The sequence below is a fragment of the Monodelphis domestica genome, chromosome 6 (genome assembly GCF_027887165.1).
Source record: "Monodelphis domestica isolate mMonDom1 chromosome 6, mMonDom1.pri, whole genome shotgun sequence".
Classification (NCBI taxonomy): domain Eukaryota; kingdom Metazoa; phylum Chordata; class Mammalia; order Didelphimorphia; family Didelphidae; genus Monodelphis; species Monodelphis domestica.
In genome coordinates, this window is record NC_077232.1 from 904,289 (window position 1) to 924,777 (window position 20,489).

The window sequence follows — 20,489 nt, forward strand, 5'->3', positions numbered from 1 at the left end:
GGGAAGGGGAGGGGGGGGCCCTCCTCCCAGTGTGCAAACAGCCCCCCCCCCGGTGCCCCGAGTGAGGGGCAGAGCGGCAGGCCCCACCCTCGCCTCGCCCTCCCAGCCCACGTGGGCCGGCCTGGGCCCGAGCCAGCTCCGGGCATACATAAGGCGCTTCCCGGGCCAGCCGTCTTGGCAGAGGCCGGGCCTTCTCTCCGGGTGGAGCTCAGCCACCATGGGTGCCAGCAGGCGGCAAGCCCTGCCCCTCTGGGCCCTCCTCCTGGCCGTCTCCTCCTCGGTGCAGCAGCAGCAGCCAGGTAGGGCCCTCCCCGCCCGGGGCATCTCCCGAGCGGCCGCCCTGTGGCCTCCTGCGGGGCTGCCCGGGCCCAGCTCGCCCCCTCGTCCGTCCGGAGTCGGAGCGGCCACCCTGGAGGGCCTTCAGGGCACCCTTGGGGGCACCGCCGCGCTCCTGAGGCCACGAGCAGCCTCCAGGGGCTGCAGACGGGGCCGGAGAGGCCGGCCGGCTGGGGCAGGGGGAGCCTGGATGTCTGTGGCCCTCCCGGGGCCGGCAGACCCCCAGCCGATGCGTGTGAGCCGCAGGGCCAGAGGCAGCTTTGAGGCTGGATCACAGCCAGCCCTTTGGGGAGCCCCTCCTGCCCCCCCAGTGTCCCCTGGGGCCCCGTCCTCTGGCTGGGGCTCCATCGGGCCAGCCGGCGTGGCCCCTCTCCCAGGCCAGCTCAGTGGCCCGATCGGACCCGGCCTTCTTGCCTCCTCCCCGGCAGCCGAGCCCCAGGAATGCTCATCCCCGGAGGGTGGCCGCCGGCTGCTGCACTGGTCCAGGGCCACACCGTTGGGCAGGCCTCCCTCGCTGCCTCTGCTTTGGCCCTCGGCATCCCTTCGTGGAAGTGGAGTGTAGGGGGAGGGCGGCCTCCCCGTGGGACCCTGGACAAGTCCCTTGGCCGGGGGACTGGGCTCCCTTCAAGGAGCCTCTGACCTGGGTCAGGGCACGTGCAGGGGAGGAGCCGAGATCTCAAAGCCCCCGGAGCTGGGAGTGCGAGTGAGGAGGCGGCGCCAGAGCCCACTAGCCATGCCGTGCTGTGGTCCTCTGAGGCCCCCTTCGTGCTCGGCCCCAGGGCAGGGGTGGGGGAGGCTCCCAGCCAAGAGCGGGGCCCCAGGCCCCTCAAAGCTCCGGCGTCTCCCAAGAACCCTAGACGCGGCTCTGGCTGGCGAGGACTAGCCTGGGTGTCCGTCCTGCTGGGGCCACGTCCTTAGGCTGGGCAAGGGAAACAGGGATAGCACAGGTGCCCCGAGGGGCCCCTGGCTCTTCTGTGCTGGCAGGGAGGGGCTCCGGGGACTCTGAGCCACGAGGCACAAGGAGGAAACTGAGGCTCCAAGCTGAAGTGACTTGCCCAGGGTCACTGTTGGGAAATGTCAGGGATGGTTCGCATCCAAGATCTCTCCTGACTCCGGGGCTGGCCAGAGCTCTCCTCGGACCCTGAGTGCCTGGGAGGGCGCCAGTAGAGGATGGTGGATGGGCGGGCGGTGGAGGGCCCGGAGTAGGATGATGGTCCGTGGGTCTCGTCTCCCCTCTCTGCCTCAGTTTCCTCACTCATAAAGTGAGGGCCAGAATAGCCCCTCCCAAAGACATCATGCCTGGAGAGGGAGTGATAGCTGTGCTAGAGCAAAGGCAACATTCCCCATGAGATGGGGGCATGAGAGACTCCTGCTGGCCACCCACTGGCCGTGACTCCTGCTCATTATTAGTCCTCAGGGGACCCTGAGGCCAAATATCCTACCCTCATTTTATGGGAACTGAGGTCAGCAGAGACTCTCGTAAGAGGCGCCAAGAAGGCTTCTGCTCATCTTTTCCTGGAGTCTTCCAGGCTCCAGCCTCCAAGCGTGGTCTTTCCTCCCCTCTCCATTAGGGCCTCCATGAGTGACCTCAGAGCACATAGAACATGGAATGCCAGAGCTGAAAAGGACCTAGAACACAGACCATGGAATATGAAGGCTAGGAGGGACCTTAGAACACAGAATATGGAATATGAAGGCTAGGAGGGACCTTAGAACACAGACCATGGAATATGAAGGCTAGGAGGGACCTTAGAACACAGAATATGGAATATGAAGGCTAGGAGGGACCTTAGAACACAGAATATGGAATATGAAGGCTAGGAGGGACCTTAGAACATAGAATATGAAGGCTAGGAGGGACCTTAGAACACAGACCATGGAATATGAAGGCTAGGAGGGACCTTAGAACACAGAATATGGAATATGAAGGCTAGGAGGGACCTTAGAACACAGACCATGGAATATGAAGGCTAGGAGGGACCTTAGAACACAGAATATGGAATATGAAGGCTAGGAGGGACCTTAGAACATAGACCATGGAATATGAAGGCTAGGAGGGACCTTAGAACATAGAATATGAAGGCTAGGAGGGACCTTAGAACATAGACCATGGAATATGAAGGCTAGGAGGGACCTTAGAACATAGACCATGGAATATGAAGGCTAGGAGGGACCTTAGAACACAGACCATGGAATATGAAGGCTAGGAGGGACCTTAGAACATAGACCATGGAATATGAAGGCTAGGAGGGACCTTAGAACATAGAATATGAAGGCTAGGAGGGACCTTAGAACATAGACCATGGAATATGAAGGCTAGGAGGGACCTTAGAACATAGACCATGGAATATGAAGGCTAGGAGGGACCTTAGAACACAGACCATGGAATATGAAGGCTAGGAGGGACCTTAGAACATAGAATATGAAGGCTAGGAGGGACCTTAGAACATAGACCATGGAATATGAAGGCTAGGAGGGACCTTAGAACACAGAATATGGAATATGAAGGCTAGGAGGGACCTTAGAACATAGACCATGGAATATGAAGGCTAGGAGGGACCTTAGAACACAGACCATGGAATATGAAGGCTAGGAGGGACCTTAGAACATAGACCATGGAATATGAAGGCTAGGAGGGACCTTAGAACATAGAATATGAAGGCTAGGAGGGACCTTAGAACACAGACCATGGAATATGAAGGCTAGGAGGGACCTTAGAACACAGAATATGGAATATGAAGGCTAGGAGGGACCTTAGAACACAGACCATGGAATATGAAGGCTAGGAGGGACCTTAGAACACAGAATATGGAATATGAAGGCTAGGAGGGACCTTAGAACACAGACCATGGAATATGAAGGCTAGGAGGGACCTTAGAACATAGAATATGGAATATGAAGGCTAGGAGGGACCTTAGAACACAGAATATGGAATATGAAGGCTAGGAGGGACCTTAGGACATAGAACTTGGGGAGGGAAGGCTTCCAAGGGCAGTCAGGACTACCCCAACCAGGTCCATCAGGGAGGCCCGAGAGGGCCAGGATCCCAGGGCACCCATGCCCACACTGCCATTTCTACAATCCGCTGGGCAGCGATCCTCTAAAATATTTTCCCCTGTTTTTCTGTTCCTTGTGGATCGCACCTTCAGGCTTCCCTGAGCAGCCTCTGCTCTAGTGGGGGTGTCTGCCCCCCCGCTCACTGCAGGCTTCCAGTAGGTGCCCTGGCCTTGGTCTCTCTGTCTGGAGCCAATCCAGGAAGGCCTGGGCAGGCAGAGCTCGAGGGAGGCTGGGGTTCCAGGGAAGGAGGCTCAGAGCTCACAGGGGAGACCAGAGTCTGATCTGTCAGTTCTGCTGCTTGTGCTGTATGCCACCTTGGCCAAGTAGTCTGAACCCCCGGGCCTCAGTTTCCCCTCTGTGTGATGGGGGACTTGGCCCACATGGTTGCTGAGGCTCCTGTGCCCTGGCCCCCCTCCCGTGCTGGGAGCCCGCTGAGGATGGTCCCTTGTCTCCTTGGGTTCCAGGGCAAGCCCTGTATGACACATCGGACATCCTGTATGACTACCAAGGCCCTCTCCAGGAGCCGGGTGGTGAGTGGCCGGGGCCCCTCTGTGGGCTGTGGGGGCGGCTCTCTCCACTGGGCACTGCAGGGGTGATGGAGGGAGGGAGTCAAAGAATCGGGGCCGACAGTGCCCAAGCCAAGCCTTGGCTGTGCCCCCTCCACCCAAGGAGGGAGCCTCTCAGCCTTCACAGGCCAGCAGCAGGTGCGTGGGCACACCTATGTCCAGAGCGACCTGAGGGTGCCTGTGTAGACGCAGGGACCGATGGCTGCAGGTCACTGCATGTAGCACATACATGTTGTACACGTGTGTACGTGCGCACCTGCTCATGGCAGGGCCCCCCCTCTCTCCCCAGTTTCCTCAGGCAGCCTGCTCCAAGCCACGCTCCCTCCCATGACCGCCATCTCCACTGTCAAGAGTAAGCATGGGCCTGGGCAGGAGGGTGGCCGAAGCCACGGGAAATGGGCTGGTCCCGGCATTAAGGTCAGGGCAGGACCCGGGGTGTCCTGGGGCAGAGGAGGCTCCCCAGCAGGGCCTGCTGGCCTCTGGGGCTGGGAGTGGATGCCCCCTCCCAGCCTAGGGCAGATGGGCTGGTGTGGGGAGGCCAGGCAGCATGGAGAAAAGAGCTGGCCACCAAACAGCCACATGGCCTTGGCCAACAGAGGAAAAGGAGGAGGGGGAGGAAGAGGAGGAAGAGGAGAGGAGGAGGAGAGGAGGAGGAGGAGGAGGAAGAGGTGGAAGAGGAATAAGAGGAGGAGGAGGAGGAGGAAGAGGAGAGGAGGAGGAGGAGGAAGAGGTGGAAGAGGAATAAGAGGAGGAGGAGGAAGAGGTGGAAGAGGAATAAGAGGAGGAGGAGGAGGAGGAGGAAGAGGAGGAGGAGGAGGAGGAAGAGGTGGAAGAGGAATAAGAGGAGGAGGAGGAGGAGGAGGAAGAAGAGGAGAGAAGGAGGAGGAGGAAAAGGAGAAGAAGAAGAGGAGGAGGAGGAGGAGGAAGAGGAGAGGAGGAGGAGGAGGAAGAGGAGAGAAGGAGGAAGAGGAAAAGGAGGGAAGAAGAGAGGAGGAGGGAAGAGGAGAGAAGGAGGAGGAGGTGGAAGAGGAATAAGAGGAGGAGGAATAAGAGGAGGAGGAGGAATAGGAGGAGGAGGAAGAGGAGGAAGAGGAATAAGAGGAGGAGGAAGAGGAGGAGGAGGAGGAAGAGGAGAGGAGGAAGAGGAGAGGAGGAGGAGGAGGTCCAGTCAGAGGAGGGGGTGGCTGCTCCCCTGAGTGGCCACTTGGCGCCTCAAGGCTGGCTCGCTCGGTCTCTGCAGCTCTGAAGTCGTCCCACAACGGCCGCGTGTGCAGCACGTGGGGAGACTTCCACTACAAGACCTTCGATGGGGACATCTTCCACTTTCCCGGCCTCTGCAATTACGTCTTCTCCTCCCACTGCAAGTCGCCTTACGAAGACTTCAACATCCAAATCAGGCGTGTGCCGGGGCCCAACGCCACCACGGCCGTGAGCCGGATCACCCTGAAGCTCGACGGGACGGTGGTGGAGATGAACCAGGACGTCATCCTGGTCCACGGCCGCCCGTGAGTGTGCGCTCTGGGAGTGGGGAGGGCACCGTCCCTCGGGGGAAGGTGGGGCCTCCAGGCAAGGTCGGAGGAAAGAGCTCTTGGGCCAGCCCCCTCCCCAGCCCGGGACGCCCTCTGAAGTCCCGGCCAGTTCCGGACCCTGATTGGCTTCCGGCCCTCCTCCTTTCCTCGCCTTAGCTTCCTCCCGGGAGGTACCAGGGCTGGGCAAGAAGCTCTCCATTCTGGCCCCGTAAGGGCCAACTGCGGCTGGGCGGGCAGATGCAAGGGGAGAGACGCCCCGAACTCCCAGGGCTCCAGCCCGGCGTGAAGGTCCCTCTCATACGTGTGGGCTGCTCTGCCCCATGCCCGCCTGTGCTCAGCAAGGCCTCCTTGCCTCTGCCAGGCTCTAGCTGGCCTGGGCCGGAGGGCCCCTAAGAGAGCCCTCCCCTCCCCGCCCGCCGCCAGCGGCTGAAGATCTGAGCCTTCCCCACAGGGTTCAGCTGCCTTTCAGCCAAGCGGGCATCCTGGTCGAGAAGAGCGGCACCTCCGTGAAGGTCGTGGCCAAGCTGGGCCTGGTGTTCATGTGGAACCAAGATGACGGGCTCCTGGTAAGGGCACGGTCCTGCCTGGCCATGCCAGGGGGCTCGCCAGGAGTGGGCAGCGCCCAAAGGGCAGGAGGCCTCCCCGGAGAGCTTTGGACCTGGGCTGGAGGACTCGGGTCCCTGCTGCCTCTGAGGTGCCAGTCTGTGCCCAGGCCCAGAGTCAGGCCTGACAAGGAGTTGGCCCCTAAGGTCCCCGGGGGGCTTGAGTGCAAAGCGCCCTCGCCCTGGGAGGCTCCAGCCTGGAAGCTTTCTCTTCCGTGCCGGCCCTTCAGCCCTTTTGGTGGCCCCTTGGGCTCGCCTCCTCGCCGTTCTTGTCCGGAATGAGGCAGGACCAAGGCGCCCTAAGCCTTCTCCCTTTGTTTCAGCTGGAGCTAGATGCCAAGTATGCCAACCAGACCTGCGGCCTCTGTGGAGACTTCAATGGCATCCCCACCTACAACGAGCTCTTCTCCAATGGTAAGGAAGCTGCGGGACCCCAGCCTCTGTTCTGGGGGCTGCGGGGGACGAGGGAGGACTCCCCAGTCTTTGTCTTCCCTCCGTCCCCCTAAAAGCAGGAGAGCAAGACCACGCCAAGCCAACCCCTAACCGTGTGCGTGTGTGCACGTGTGCGTGTGTGCACGTGTGTATGTGTGTGTGCACCTGCGCGTGCGCATGCCTGTCTGAGAAATGGGTGGAGATCTCATGGCCGTGAATCTGGCGGGTGCCGCATCCCAAGAGGGGGCCATTTTGGCTTGGGGAAGGGCCAGGAGGCCAACATCCCAGCGTGGCTCAGTGAGTGCACCCAAATGCCCGCCATGGGCACTGAGGCTGGGCTCTGCTTGCTTCGCCCAGATGTCAGACTGACAGCAGTGCAGTTTGGGAATCTGCAGAAGATGGACGGGCCCATGGAGCAGTGCCAGGACCCCATCCCAAGAGCCCCGCAGAACTGCACAGTTCCCTTTGTAAGTGCCACTGGCACAGCTCACATCCTCAGCCCAGGCATGGCACGTGCCCTCTCCTGTGCCCCCGGGGTGCCCTGGGGACCCTCGAGGGAGCGAGGGAGGACGAGCGGGCGGGAATGTGGGGGCCCTCGCCACAGGGTGCGCTTCCTGTTTGCCCAGGACTTCTGTGGGGCCATCCTCAACAGCGCCCCCTTCTTCGCCTGCCATGCTCTGGTGGACGTCAGCAGCTACGTGGAGGCTTGCCGGCAGGACGTGTGCCTCTGCGAGGAAGCCCACTACACCGCCTGCATCTGCAGCACCTTCGCGGAGTACTCCCGCCAGTGCGCCCACGCCGGAGGGCTGCCCGCCAACTGGAGGGCCCCCGACCTGTGCCGTGAGTAGCCCCCCAGCCCAAGCCTCCCCCCCTCAGGAGGGCACCCAGCTGACACCTTCCGTCTCCTTCCAGACAAGACCTGCCCCTGGAACATGCAGTACCGGGAGTGCGGCTCCCCCTGCAGGGACACCTGCTCCAACCCCGACCAGTCGCTGCTCTGTGAGGACCACTGCACGGACGGCTGCTTCTGCCCCCCAGGTGAGGCCCCTCCCTCGCCCCTCACTGCCTCCCTCAGTGTAGACCATCCCGAGGGCCTCCCTGGCCGGGCCCAAACCAGCCTGGGCTACTCGTGGGCCAAGGGCCGTGCCGGGGCCGAGGGGATCAACGTCTGTTCAGGAGGGAGCTCCGGGTTAGGGTCGACCTGTCCCAGGCAAGAAGTCCCTCTGCCCGGCTCCAGGACCGGAGCCCACCACCTCCTCAGGGGGCCGCTCCTCCTCTGCTGGGACCATTCTGGGCTGGGAAACTGCCTCCTGGGTCTGACTCACTAAATGAGAGAGAGAGAGAGAGAGAGAGAGAGAGAGAGAGAGAGAGAGAGAGAGAGAGAGAGACAGAGGGAGAGAGAGAGAGAAAGAGAGAGAGAGAGAGACAGAGGGAGAGAGAGAGAGACAGAGGGGGAGAGAGACAGAGGGAGAGAGAGAGAGACAGAGGGGGAGAGAGAGAGAGAGAGAGAGAGAGAGGGAGAGAGACAGAGACAGAGAGACAGAGAGAGAGAGAGAGAGAGAGAGAGAGAGAGAGAGAGAGAGAGAGAGAGAGAGAGAGAGAGAGAGAGAGAGAGAGAGGGAGAGACAGAGAGACAGAAAGAGACAGAGACAGAGAGATGGAGAGAGACAGAGAGGGAGAGACAGAGACAGAGGGGGAGAGAGAGAGACAGAGGGAGAGAGAGACAGAGACAGAGACAGAGACAGAGACAGAGAGACAGAGACCAGGACCGAGACCGAGAGCGCGCTAGATGGACGGCTGCAGAGACATGGGTAGCCAACCAGCCAGCCCCGTAGCTAGCCCAGTAGCTCCGCGGGAGCCCATAGATACTGGCGGGTCAGAGCGCTGAGGGCGCCGCGGTGGCCTTCCCGTGTGCCGCCCGCCCTCGCCCTCGGGCGGGTTAACAGCCCGGCAGCAGTTGGGGAGGGGCTCCAGGCCGGCCCCTCTGCCCCGAGGGAGAGCCGGAGCTGGCGGCCTTCTTGCAGGGACGGTGCTGGACGACGTGGCGGGCCGGGGCTGCGTGCCGGCGGAGCAGTGCTTCTGCACGTACAACGGGCAGTCCTTCGCTCCCGGGACCTTCTACTCCACTGAGTGCACCAACTGGTGAGTGCCGGAGTCCCGGCAGGCTCCGCGGCCGAGGCGGGAGGGCGCAGGAGGGCGCTGGGCGCCGCAAACTGCCCCGTTGTCCCCGCAGCACGTGCTCCGGGGGCAAGTGGAGCTGCCGGGACCTGCCCTGCCCCGGCACCTGCTCCGTGACGGGCGGCGCCCACTTCTCCACCTTCGACGAGAAGCACTACACGGTCCACGGGGACTGCAGCTACGTCCTGGTCAAGGTAGGGCTCGGGGCGGCTCAGACTGCCCTGGAGGCCGCCCGGCAAACGTCCTGCGCTTCTGGGAGGGAGCAGCGTCAGCGGGGACAGCGAGCGAGCCAGCGGATGGAGCTCCAGGCTTGGAGTCGGGAGGGCCTGGGTTCCAACGTGGTCTCAGATGCTTCCTGGCCGGGTGACCCTGAATAAGTCACTTAACCCTTGGCCTACTCCTTGCCCGGCTGTCTTAGAAGCATTCCTGGGCTTTTAAGTGCAGGGAGAGGCCGCGCGTCCAAATGGCCAACGATGCTGCCTTGGGGGAAGCAGCTAGACTGGGGGGGAGACCAAGGCAGGCTCCAGCCTGGGCAGAATCCAGGGAAGCGAAGCTCGCCAGGAGCGTGTCACAAGCGTGCGCTGAGACACCCCATCTGGGGGTTCCTCAGCGCCCCCCACCTGCTGCCCCCAGACTGCAACAGCTCCCAAAGGAGCACCGCTAAGGCGGAGGAGGCCACCCTGCCCTGCCCGGCGCCCCTCTTCCCTCCTGCGGTTTGGGCCCCAGGTGAGCTGGGCTGGGCCTTCCTTCCGTCCTGCAGCCCTGCGGCGACGAGGCCTTCACAGTCCTGGCGGAGCTCCGCAAGTGCGGACTGACCGACAGTGAGACGTGCCTCAAGAGCGTGACTCTCAGCGTCGGGGGCGGCCACACGGTAAGTGGGCGGGGCACGAAGAGCCATTCCCGCCCCCTCCCGCCCCCCTCCGAAGGGAGGGGCCCTCACTGGCCCCTCCCTGCTCCCTCTCCCGCAGATGGTCGTGGTCAAGGCCTCTGGGGAGGTGTTCGTGAACTGGATCTACACCCAGCTGCCCGTCTCGGCCGGTGAGGCAGCCGCTCGGGGCCTCCGGGGAGTCCGGGGGGAGGGGGCGGGCTGCCCCCATCCCCACCCCCCGCTGAGCGGCCTCTCTGTGTGTCTCCAGGCAACGTCACCCTCTTCAGGCCTTCCTCCTTCTTCATCATCGCTCAGACCAACCTGGGCCTCCAGCTGACCATCCAGCTCATCCCCACCATGCAAGTCTTTGTGCAGCTGGAGTCGTCCCTTCGGGGGCTGACCTGCGGTAGGTGGAGAGCCGCCCCGCCCCGCCCCGCCCCGCCCCCGCCGGGCCTGACGCCCCGCCCCCACCTCCCGCCCCGCAGGCCTCTGTGGGAACTTCAACAGCATCCAGGCGGACGACTTCAGGAGCATGAGCGGGGTGGTGGAAGGCACGGCGGCGGCCTTCGCCAACACCTTCAAGACTCAGGCCGACTGTCCCAACGTCAGGAACCACTTCGAGGACCCGTGCTCGCTCAGCGTGGAGAACGGTGGGTGGGGCGGCCGCGGCCGAGCCTCCCAGACTTAGCGGGGGTGGGGCAGAGGCAGGACCCTCCGGGCGGTCATTCCCCTGAACTGGAGGCTCTGGGGGCCGGCAGGGCACCCCAGAGGGGAGGGACGGGTCTGGGCCGCGATGCCTGTGGCCCAGGCCCGGAAGGGAGATTCCCAGAAACCACAGCGGTGGGTCCCAGAGGGAGAAGCGGCCCGGCTCATTCTTGGGCTAAAGACAGACTCATCTGAAAAAGATCTGGGAGCCGGGGGACCCCAAGCTTGATAGGGACCACCGGGGCAATGGGATGCCTCCTGGGGGGCCTGGCCCACCGGGGCAATGGGATGCCTCCGTGGGGGGCCTGGCCAGAGAAGCCCCAGGGCCCTTCCAGGCAGGCATTAGCCTTGTTTGCTTGGGCCCCTGGGAGCCACAGAGAGGCAACAGAGGCTCGAGGGGCGCCCAATGAGCCACCCTGGCAAGGAAGGGGCTTCCTGGGGAGCTGCCCCCTCCCTGGGCTCTGAGGTGGGCACAGAGGTGGGCACCAGAGGCCTCTGGGATCATTTTCAACTGCCAGATCCTGGGATGGAGGAAAGGAGGGGCTTCGGAGGGGGGCTGCGGGACCCAGGAGCTCCTGCCCCCAGCCTAAAGGTTTCCCTGGTCCTTTTTGTTTGCAGAGAAAGTACGCCCAGCACTGGTGTGGCCTGCTCACTGACCCGCAGGGAGTCTTTGCCCTGTGCCACGCGGTGGGTCCAACCCAGCCCTGTACCACTCGGTAATTGCTGCCCGTCTTGGCTGGCCAAAGCCAAATGCCCCCCCCCCAGGCCGGACTTCAAAGGGAAGGACGGCGCCAACACCAGCTGCCCGTCCCGGCATCGCCTTCCTCGCTCCTCACAGCCGGCAGGGCAGGGGCTCCGGGCTCCCCTCACTGCTCAGCAGCGGGGGGGCGGGCACCGGGCCCAGGCCCTGCTCGTGTTTGAAGGGAGCCCCAGGACAGGCAGGGCCCCCCATGGGCGCCTCGCTCGGCTCGCCCCCCCATGCTGGTGTCCCTGGCCGGGAGCCCCCATCGGCCTGCCTCTGGCCCTGGTCCGGGGGGCGGGGGGGCTTCACCCCACCTCTGAGTGTGCCCTGGCCGTGGTCCCTGTTTGGACTTCCCCTGGGAAGTGGGCGCCCGGACAGTCTCGGCCCTCTGGGAGCCCCGCCTCAGACTGGCCCGAGGGACGCCCCGGGGAGCCACAGCAGGGCGTCACTGAGGTGCTTTTCTGCTCCCCAGAACTGCATGTTCGACACGTGCAACTGCGAGAAGAGCGAGGACTGTCTGTGTGCGGCGCTCTCTTTCCTACGTGCAGGCCTGCGCCGCCCGGGGGAGTTGGTGCTGAGCGGCTGGAGGGCCGGAGTCTGCAGTAAGTGCGCAGGGAGGGAATGACGGAGGGGAAGGGGACAGTCTTGCCATGGAGGGGCTGGCTATTATTCCCATTTTACAATTGAGGAAACCGGCAGACCGTGGCAAAGTGACTTGTCCAGGGTCACCCAGCGAATACATGGCTGAGGCTGGATTTGAACTCGGGCTTCTGCCTCCAGACCCAGTGCCTAGCTCGGGCTCCTACACGTGCTGGGAGACCCTGGGCATGCCCAGACGCTGACTGCCCCCGCGGGGCTCCCCTAACTCTGCAGCCAAGCCCATGAGCTCGTGCCCCAAGTCTCTGACGTACCGCTACAACATCAGCGCGTGCCAGCCCACCTTGCCGCTCGCTCAGCGAGCCCGACGTCACCTGCAACATCAAGTTCTTCCCCGTGGACGGCTGCACCTGCGAGGAGGGCACCTTCCTGGACGCCGCGGGCAAGTGCGTGCCCGCGGACAGCTGCCCGTGCTACCACCACGGCTCCGTCGTGCCCAACGGAGAGTCTGTCCACGACAACGGGGCCCTGTGGTAAGGCGCTGCCCCCTGCCCTGCCCGCCCTGCTGCCCGGACCCGCTGGCGGGGCCCCGGGGGCTGAGCCTGCTTCTTCTCTTCCAGCACTTGCACCCAGGGCAGACTGGACTGCATCGGAGGCCCAGTGCCCCAGCCGGGTAAGCCTTCTGCTGCTTGGTGCCTCTGCCAGCCCGGGGCCCAGCCCCCCCCACAGTGTCCCCGAAGCTGGGCCCAGGACGGCCCAGGACCACGGCGGCCTGGCCTTGGGCTGGGAGGGAGTGTGGAGGCCATCCCCACACTTTACAGCAGGGGAAACTGAGGCCCAGAAGGGGAAGGGACTTGCCTAAGGTCATCCGGTCCCAAGTCGTGGGGTGCGGATGACCTCCTTAGCCCTGCGGGCGGCCCGCCTTCTCCCCTGTGTGCTGGCCACCTCGGGGCATCCATCTGTGTTCGCCCACGAGAGAGCCGAGTGCAGGTCTCCCCGCAGAGCCACTCTTCGGGCTCGCAGCCTGCTCACTGCTCGCTGCCCGCTCTCTTCCAGTCTGGCGCCGCTCCCATGGTCTACTTTGACTGCAGCAAGGCCCCCGGCGGGAGTCACGGGAGCCGAGTGCCAGAAGAGCTGCCACACGCTGGACATGGCCTGTGTGAGTGCCCCGAGGAGCCTCCCCCGTCCCCAGAGGGCCGCCACGCCCTGCGCTTGGGCCAGGAGGGAGCCCCAGATCGCCCACCCTGCGCATGCCGACGCCGGAGGGAGCGAGGGGGATCCGGGCGCCAGGCAGAGCGCTTGTGCCATTGCACGTGGGCACGAGTGTGTGCACACACTCAGGACACGTGCCCGGCCATTCTCAGTGAGGGGGGGCCTGGCCCACTGCCATGGTCATCCCATGAGGGAGGGGTCCTGGCTCCCCCTCTGCTGCTGGCTGCTCCCCGTCCTCAGGCGTTGTGGGCCATGTGGCTCTCTGCTCTTGCCCAGGAGCCTGTGCAGAAGTCCTGAGACCAGGACGAGCTCACCTTCATTCTCCCTGTGAGGTGCCAGGAGCTCCCCTTTCCTCAGGGCAGCCCGAAGGCTACCCCGGAGGGGACGTGCCGGGACCTAGGGGGCCGGCCACTGCGCAGGCACAGGCGCCGCCCACTCGCTTTCCTTGAAGTCTTAACCCAGAGCCCTGGCCTCACCTTGGGCCCATGTCCAGCTCACGCTGCCCACAGCCATCCTGAGCTGCTCATCTTCCCACAGGACTGCTGCTCAAGCAGCCCACATCAGTTCTGCCTTGCCTGCCTGCCTGCCATTCTGTCTGTCTGTCTGTCTGTCTGCCTGTCTGTCTGCCTGCCTGTCTACCTGTCTGTCCTGTCTGCCTGTCTGTCCTGTCTGTCTGTCTGCCATTCTGTCTCCCTGTCTGTCTGCCTGCCTACTTGTCTGTCTGTCTCCCTGTCTGTCTGCCTATCTACCTGTCTGACATTCTGTCTGCCTGCCTGCCTGCTGTTCTATCTGTCTGTCTGTCTTCCTGTCCCCTGCTGGTTTGCACACTTTCCCAGCAGCTGTCTCGGGCAGGCCCTTGACGTGCCTTTTCTCTTGCCCTCCACAGTATAGCACCCAGTGTGTCTCTGGTTGCATGTGCCCGGACGGGCTGGTGTCTGACGGAGAAGGAGGCTGCATCCAGAAGGAGAATTGCCCGTGTGTCCACAACGAGGCCAGCTACAAGGCTGTGAGACCATCCAGGTGGAGTGCAACACCTGGTAGGTGTCCCCAGGTCCCAGGGGCCCCGGCCTCACCTCCTTGCGGCAAGGCAGCTGGGGCGAGGGAGGGCTCTCTTCACTGCAGCAGCTCAGAAGGGCCTCCTCCTGATCAGGGCATCCCCAGAGAACCTCGGGGCGCCCCAGAGAGATGAGGAGGGGGCGGATCTCCAAACTCCTCTCCCAGGAATCTCGGGCACTTTGCAGGCCCCTAAAGGACTTTCCTGCTGATCACCAGTGGAGGCAAGAAGGGCATGAGCTGGGTCTTTTTGCCAGCTGCAGGGCCCCTCCCCGAGGAAGGAGCCAGCCGTGGCAGAGGGCCGTGCGAGGCCCTGGCCCATCTTTGCAGCATCTCTTTGGCCTCCCCCCTCCACCTGCTCCCTGTTCTTCCCACTTCCTCCCTGGTCCCCTGGGCCTGAAGGACATGCCTGACCCCCTTGATTGCCTTCTCCCCTCAGCACCTGCAAGAACCGAATGTGGCACTGTACTGACGAGTCCTGCCTGGCCACATGTGCCGTGTACCGGTGACGGGCACTACATCACCTTTGATGGCCCAGCGCTACAGTTTCAATGGGGGCTGCGAGTACACTCTGGTCCAGGTGAGGGTGGGGGCCACACTGGCCACGTCTCCCTCCCCTCTCTCCCTGCCTCCTTTCCTTCTGCCCTCTTCTCAGGACATCCAGAGACCCCCTGCCCCCACCCCGCTGTCCCTGAGGGCTGAGCGGAAGGAGACGGGACCCTCCTACTAATAGAGTTGGGGAGGGGACGTTCCAGGCAAGACCCCGATTGTCCAACCAACAGCCAGAGGCCCGTCCCCAGTGAGGCGAGGGAGCCAGGCACGGGCCATTTTCAAAGGGAGAGGGGCCACGGTCCGTGTCTGAGGCCCAGAGAGCGACCCCACGGCAGAAGCTCCCAATGTGTTGTGTGGGCTTGGAGGGTGGATTTGAAGGAAGAAGAGCTTTCATCTACTTCACCAGCTGGGGAGGGCTTGGGCGGGAGAACTGGCAGGAGAGCCAGGTCTCGAGACTCCTGACTGCCACCCTTGCCACCACGCATCCTGGGCTAGGAGGAGCCTGGCCTTGCCCCTGCAGGCCCTCTACTGATGGGGCCTTCCCTTGGCAGGACCACTGTTGGGAAGAACAGCAGCACCCAGGGCACTTTCCGAGTGATCACAGAGAACATCCCCTGCGGGACCACGGGCACCACCTGCTCCAAGGCCATCAAGATCTTCTTGGGGTGGGTGTCTGTCTGGGGCAGAGGCTTGAGGGAGAAGCGTTTGGGCACAGCCTTCACAGGGCAGGAAAGGTGGGCACAGGACCCCTGGCCAACAGCTTGTGGCCCAGGGCGGCCCCATGTCCTCAGGCGCTGATCAGCCTCGGGCTTTCCTCATCCAGAGCTATGAGCTGAAACTCAGTGAAGGGAAGGTGGAGGTGGTGGAGAAGGGAGATGCCAAGGAGGAGCCACCCTACAGCATCCGCCAGATGGGCATCTACCTTATCGTGGACACCAACATGGGGCTGGTGCTGCTGTGGGACAAGAAGACCAGCATCTCTGTCCAACTGAGCCCGGACTTCAAGGTACCGCCGCTGCGGAGCCCGAGTGGGCCAGGGGATGTTGGCTGCCTGGAGAGGGCTGCCAGTGTGTGTGCCCAGGCAGGTGCACAGGGTGCTGTGTGCGCTTGCAGTCATCAGCTAGAGGCTAAGTTCAGGACCACGGACACCGGCCACCTTGCCACCCCACACATGGCTTGGGAAGACAGAGATGAGAAAAGTAGGGCGCTCACTGTGCAGCAGATGGGCACGATGCCAGGCAGATGGGGGCGGGGGAACAAAGGGAGCTTGGGCATGGTGGGGGGCAGAAGCTTGCCAGCATGAGTGCCCAGCACAAGAGTGCCCAGGCCAGGCACAATTCCCTGTTACAAATGTTACAGAATGCTTTTCTCCCCTGATGTTTGTGTGTGGAGTCGGGGCCAGGGTCCTTTTTGCAGAAGAGGAAAAGGAACTTTTTCCTTCTTAGGAGTGGTAGAATGCGAGGAATGCCTCCCCCACTCCACATCCTCTGGGGCCAGTGGATTTTAACAGGGAAGATTGGGTCCTCCAAGCAGAGACAGCCACACACACAGACAGAAAGAGAGAGAGAGACAGAGAGGAAGAGACAGACAGACAGAAACGGGGGGGGGGGAGACAAGAGACAGAGAGAGAGACAGAGAGGAAGAGAGACACAGAGACAGACAGAGACAGAGAAAGACAGAGAGACAGAGACAGACAGAAAGGAAGAGAGACAGACAGAGACAGACAGAGAGGAAGAGAGAGAGGAAGAGAGAGAGGGAGACAGAGACAGAGACAGACAGAGGGAGAGAGAGACAGGGAGAGAGAGAGACAGAGGGAGAGAGAGACAGGGAGAGAGAGAGACAGAGGGAGAGAGAGACAGGGAGAGACAGAGGGAGAGCAAGAGAGACAGAGACAGAGAGAGAGGGAGACAGAGAGAGACAGAGAGGAAGAGAGACAGAGAGGGAGAGAGACAGAAAGAGAGAGAGAGAGAGAGAGACAGAGAGAGAGACAGAGAGAGACAGAGAGAGACAGAGAGAGACAGAGAGAGAGAGAGAAAGAGAGACAGAGAGAGAGAGAGAAAGAGAGAGAGAGACAGAGAGAGAGAGAGAAAGAGAGAGAGAGACAGAGAGAGAGAAAGACAGAGATAGACAGAGGGAGAGAGAGAGAGAGAGAAAGAGAGAGAGAGAGAGAGAGAGAGAGAGAGGAAGAGAGAGAGGGAGACAGACAGAGACAGACAGACAGAGAGGGAGAAAGACAGAGATAGACAGAGGGAGGGAGAGAGAGATAGAGGGAGAGCAAGAGAGACAGAGACAGAGAGAGGGAGAGAGACAGAGACAGAGAGGAAGAGAGACAGAGACAGAGACAGGGAGAGAGACAGAGAGGAAGAGAGGCAGAGAGACAGAGAGAGGGAGAGGGAGAGAGGGAGAAACAGACAGAGAGAGGGAGAGGTTGGACCAGGTCAGTAGTACCAAGGCTAGCTCCAGGGGCTGGTTAGGAAGTGAGGCAGCATTCTGCTGCAAGGGCAGCTTCAGTGCCTGGGCACATCTGGGGCACATTCTTCCACCTCCCTGACCTCATCCTTTCTCCGGGCAGGGGAAAGTCTGTGGGCTCTGTGGGAACTACGACGGCAACAGCATCAACGACTTCACCACCAGGAGCCTCTCGGTGGTGGGCGACGTGCAGGAGTTTGGCAACAGCTGGAAGATCTCCCCGTCGTGCCCGGATGCTGCCTCCCCCAGGGACCCCTGCACCACCAACCCTTACCGCAAGGCCTGGGCCCAGAAGCAGTGCAGCCTCATCAACAGCGACGTCTTTGCCGCCTGCCATCCTCATGTAAGGCAGAGCCTGGGGAGGGTGGCAGCAGTTTCCTCCTGTGACTATTTCTGTGCCAAGGGATGGGGCTTCCTGTGTCTTCTCTGCCCTGGCTGCTCCCATGAGTATCTCAGGCATTCAAGCACACATGAGAACCTCAATCTCTTCTCTTGGGGGAATGCAGCATCTCTCTCAGCTAAAGACTCTGAGCCAGACTTGGGGTCCCCCACTGCACCCCATAATCTTCCTGTTGTAAACAGGGGGAAAGAGAGGAAGCTTGACTGACTTTGAGGGTTAGCCATGTCCTGCTGGGGAGTCAGAAATGCAAATGGTAACTTTTCCATCCACAGGTTGAACCCACCAAATACTATGAGGCCTGCGTGTCCGACGCCTGTGCCTGTGACACTGGTGGAGACTGTGAGTGCTTCTGCACAGCCGTGGCCGCCTATGCCCAAGCCTGTAGTGAGATCAACATCTGTGTCTCCTGGAGGACGCCCAGTATCTGTCGTGAGTCTCTGAGTCCGATGTGGTGGGAGAGGCCCCATAGGGTGAGCAGCCAGGCAGGACCCAAGCCAGCTTTGCCTATAGCTCTTCTCCCCCAAAGCTCATCTCAGAGGACATGGCGAGGGAGGAGATGCCAGGTGGCTCTCCAAAGATTCTGCCAGGGGGCACAGGGGGATCTGACAGAAAGAACTACTCAGTGGCACACCGAAGGACCGTCCCTTATCCAAGCCTCTCTGTATTGCCACCCTCTCTGTGACACCTTTGGGGTTCACCAGAGTGACTCGGGCTGCTCCAGAATGACCCCCAAAGTCAGGTGGGCACAGGAGATGGGGCAACACCAAACCGCCTTTGCTGTTGCCTATCACATGCTTTGCTCACCCTTAAGGAATCTCAGTTTTAGGAAGTGTGCCTAATGACAGCTGCACATCACACTGACCCAGCTCCCCTCTTCCAGCTCTGTTCTGTGACTACTACAACCCCAGCGGCTCCTGCGAGTGGCACTACCAGCCCTGCGGCGCCCCCTGCATGAAGACTTGCCACAACCCAAGTGGGAAGTGCTCCCACAACATCCGAGGCCTGGAAGGTAAAGGAGTCAAAGGGTTCCCAAGGAGTCCCCAAGGAGTCAAAGGGTTCCCAAGGAGTCCCCAAGGAATCAAAGGGTTCCCAAGGAGTACCTAAGGAGTCCCTAAGGAGTCCCCAAGGAATCAAAGGGTTCCCAAGGAGTCCCCAAGGAGTCAAAGGGTTCCCAAGGAGTCCCCAAGGAGTCAAAGGGTTCCCAAGGAGTCCCTAAGGAGTCCCCAAGGAGTCAAAGGGTTCCCAAGACTTTGGGTGCCTTTGGCATGTCCATGGCTGGTCTAGTGCCTCGTCACCACCAAGTCACAAGAGCCAAGCACTTTGTCTGAGACCACACTGGGGAGGAGGGAGAAGAAGATGGCAGGGGAGAGAGCAGGAAGGGGAGAGGGGAGGCAGCCCAGTCTAATACCTGCCAGGACCCCTTGCCTACCACCCTGTGCCTCGACCTCAAGCCGTCCCTCCCCAGACAGGAGCTGGGAGGGCCTCAGGAGCCCATCACTCCTCCCAGTCTTTGCATCATCTCTTCCTCACTCACCCCCAGTGTCCAGGCTGCTCTCCCTCTCCCATATAGTCTCTGTCCAGGAACAGGGAGGGCTCTTGGGTTCCCCTCTACCCTGGGCACACACTGAGGCAGCCACGGCCCAGACATTTCCCTCTTTGCTGCTCAGTGATAGTGTGTGCCCTGTCTGTCCCCGGAGCAGATCCACTGCACTGACTCATCCTCCTTCCAGGCCGGTCTCCAGGACCCAGTGGAGCCCTGAGGTCCTTCCCTGCCCCCCCCCCAGCCCCAGGGACTCCCGGGCACCTGTTTTCCCCAGCAGCCTCCTGGCACACGCACGGCACCTTCTGGGCCCCACAGACAATCCCCTCCAAGCGAACTCTGGGTGGGATCCGCCTGTCAGGTTCTGGCTGCGTAAAGCCAGGAGGAAGTGCAGCAGGCATCTGTCTGTCCATGAACCTCGGCCAGAGGGGAGGCTAAGGTCTGAGAGCAGGCCCTCTCCTTGGCCCTGCAGGCTGCTACCCCAAATGCCCGCCAAAGACCCCCATCTTTGACGAAGACAAGATGCAGTGTGTCCAGAGCTGTGCTCCCTGCTACCTCAATGGAACGTACTACCCTCCAGGCTCCCCAGTACCCCTGCGCAAGAACTGCCAGTCGTGGTAAGAGCTCCTTTAACCTGGCCCACCCAGGCGCACTGTGAGTGGGATTGTGAAGGGGCCTCCCAGCCCGGCAGCCTTCCCTCCCGCCCGCCCACTGCCCCGACGTATTCCAGGTGATCCTAATGACTGTCAGCCCATGTCCCCGGAGGAGCCCGTCAGAGGCAAATGTGGCCCTCGCCAGTTTGGAGCTTTTGTCCTCCAGCAGAGGTTCCTCGGGGTGGGGGGTGCCGCCCCCACAGGGATCTTCCCTTTGTTCCTGGGGCTCGGGCTCACCCGGCCTTGTCAGCCCCAAGCCCCGTGCTGAGGAAGCGATGCCGGGCGGGGCGTGGGGGGAAGGGGAGACAAAATGGAGATGGCAGGCAAGCAAGCGGGGCTGCCGATGGCTGCGCCAACCAGACTGGTGAAACCTCGTGAGAAACAGCCAGGAGAGAGCGTTGGAGCAGCTGAGCAAACGGCTCCCCGCCCCGTCCTTCTCTCTGCTTTCAGCTTGTGCACCGAGGCCGGCATCGAATGCACGTACGACTCAAGCGGTAAGAGATGGGCTGTGTTTGCGGGCACCCCCAGGCTGGCCCCCTGGCAGGGCTTTCATGGCGTCCCGTCTCTTCTGCTTGCCAGCGTGTACCTGCACTTACGAGGGAAAGCGCTTCCACCTTGGGGAGGTCATCTACAACACCACAGATGGCATCGGGGGCTGCATCGTCGCCACCTGCGGGCCCAACGGCACGAAAGAAGCGAAGGTGTACGAGTGCGGCGTCAGCACCCCGGCCCCCTTCACCACCTTCTCGGTCATCTCCACCTCCGCCCCCTTCTCGGTCATCACCACCCTGGGTAAGGCCACAGCCAAGCCTGCAGTCCGGGCAGTAAGTGTTGGCTACGACTTTGGAGCTGTCCAAAGGCAGAAAGAGGACGCCCCCCCCCCACCCAGGAGCTTCCACGCTCTTGAAGAAAACCACGGGGACCCAAAAGGGAAAGGAAGTAACTTGGGGGGGCAGAGCACCTTCCTCGCTTGCTCTGGGCGGTTTGGCCAGCACGGC

The 20,489-nt window shown here is 62.1% G+C and overlaps 1 protein-coding gene across 1 annotated transcript in view; it reads left to right on the forward strand.

Moving 5' to 3' along the window:
- Nucleotides 1-217: 217 nt before the first annotated feature.
- The window catches only part of MUC5AC (mucin 5AC, oligomeric mucus/gel-forming), a 34,042-nt gene continuing 13,770 nt past the window's right edge, over nt 218-20,489 (forward strand). Inside the window, 39 exon segments of the mRNA XM_056803555.1 lie at nt 218-571; nt 714-894; nt 3,858-3,923; nt 4,249-4,311; nt 5,200-5,464; nt 5,940-6,054; nt 6,414-6,504; nt 6,880-6,989; nt 7,149-7,362; nt 7,435-7,560; nt 8,547-8,664; nt 8,756-8,894; nt 9,461-9,571; nt 9,669-9,738; nt 9,837-9,974; nt 10,054-10,222; nt 10,894-10,960; nt 10,963-10,989; nt 11,488-11,617; nt 11,889-11,956; nt 11,958-12,145; nt 12,233-12,285; nt 12,342-12,344; nt 12,673-12,709; nt 12,711-12,771; nt 13,711-13,828; nt 13,831-13,861; nt 14,317-14,380; nt 14,382-14,411; nt 14,413-14,457; nt 14,981-14,989; nt 14,991-15,098; nt 15,253-15,435; nt 17,002-17,241; nt 17,571-17,727; nt 18,179-18,307; nt 19,311-19,455; nt 19,942-19,985; nt 20,071-20,283. Of these exon segments, the coding sequence (XP_056659533.1) occupies nt 218-571; nt 714-894; nt 3,858-3,923; nt 4,249-4,311; nt 5,200-5,464; nt 5,940-6,054; nt 6,414-6,504; nt 6,880-6,989; nt 7,149-7,362; nt 7,435-7,560; nt 8,547-8,664; nt 8,756-8,894; nt 9,461-9,571; nt 9,669-9,738; nt 9,837-9,974; nt 10,054-10,222; nt 10,894-10,960; nt 10,963-10,989; nt 11,488-11,617; nt 11,889-11,956; nt 11,958-12,145; nt 12,233-12,285; nt 12,342-12,344; nt 12,673-12,709; nt 12,711-12,771; nt 13,711-13,828; nt 13,831-13,861; nt 14,317-14,380; nt 14,382-14,411; nt 14,413-14,457; nt 14,981-14,989; nt 14,991-15,098; nt 15,253-15,435; nt 17,002-17,241; nt 17,571-17,727; nt 18,179-18,307; nt 19,311-19,455; nt 19,942-19,985; nt 20,071-20,283 (4,480 nt within the window).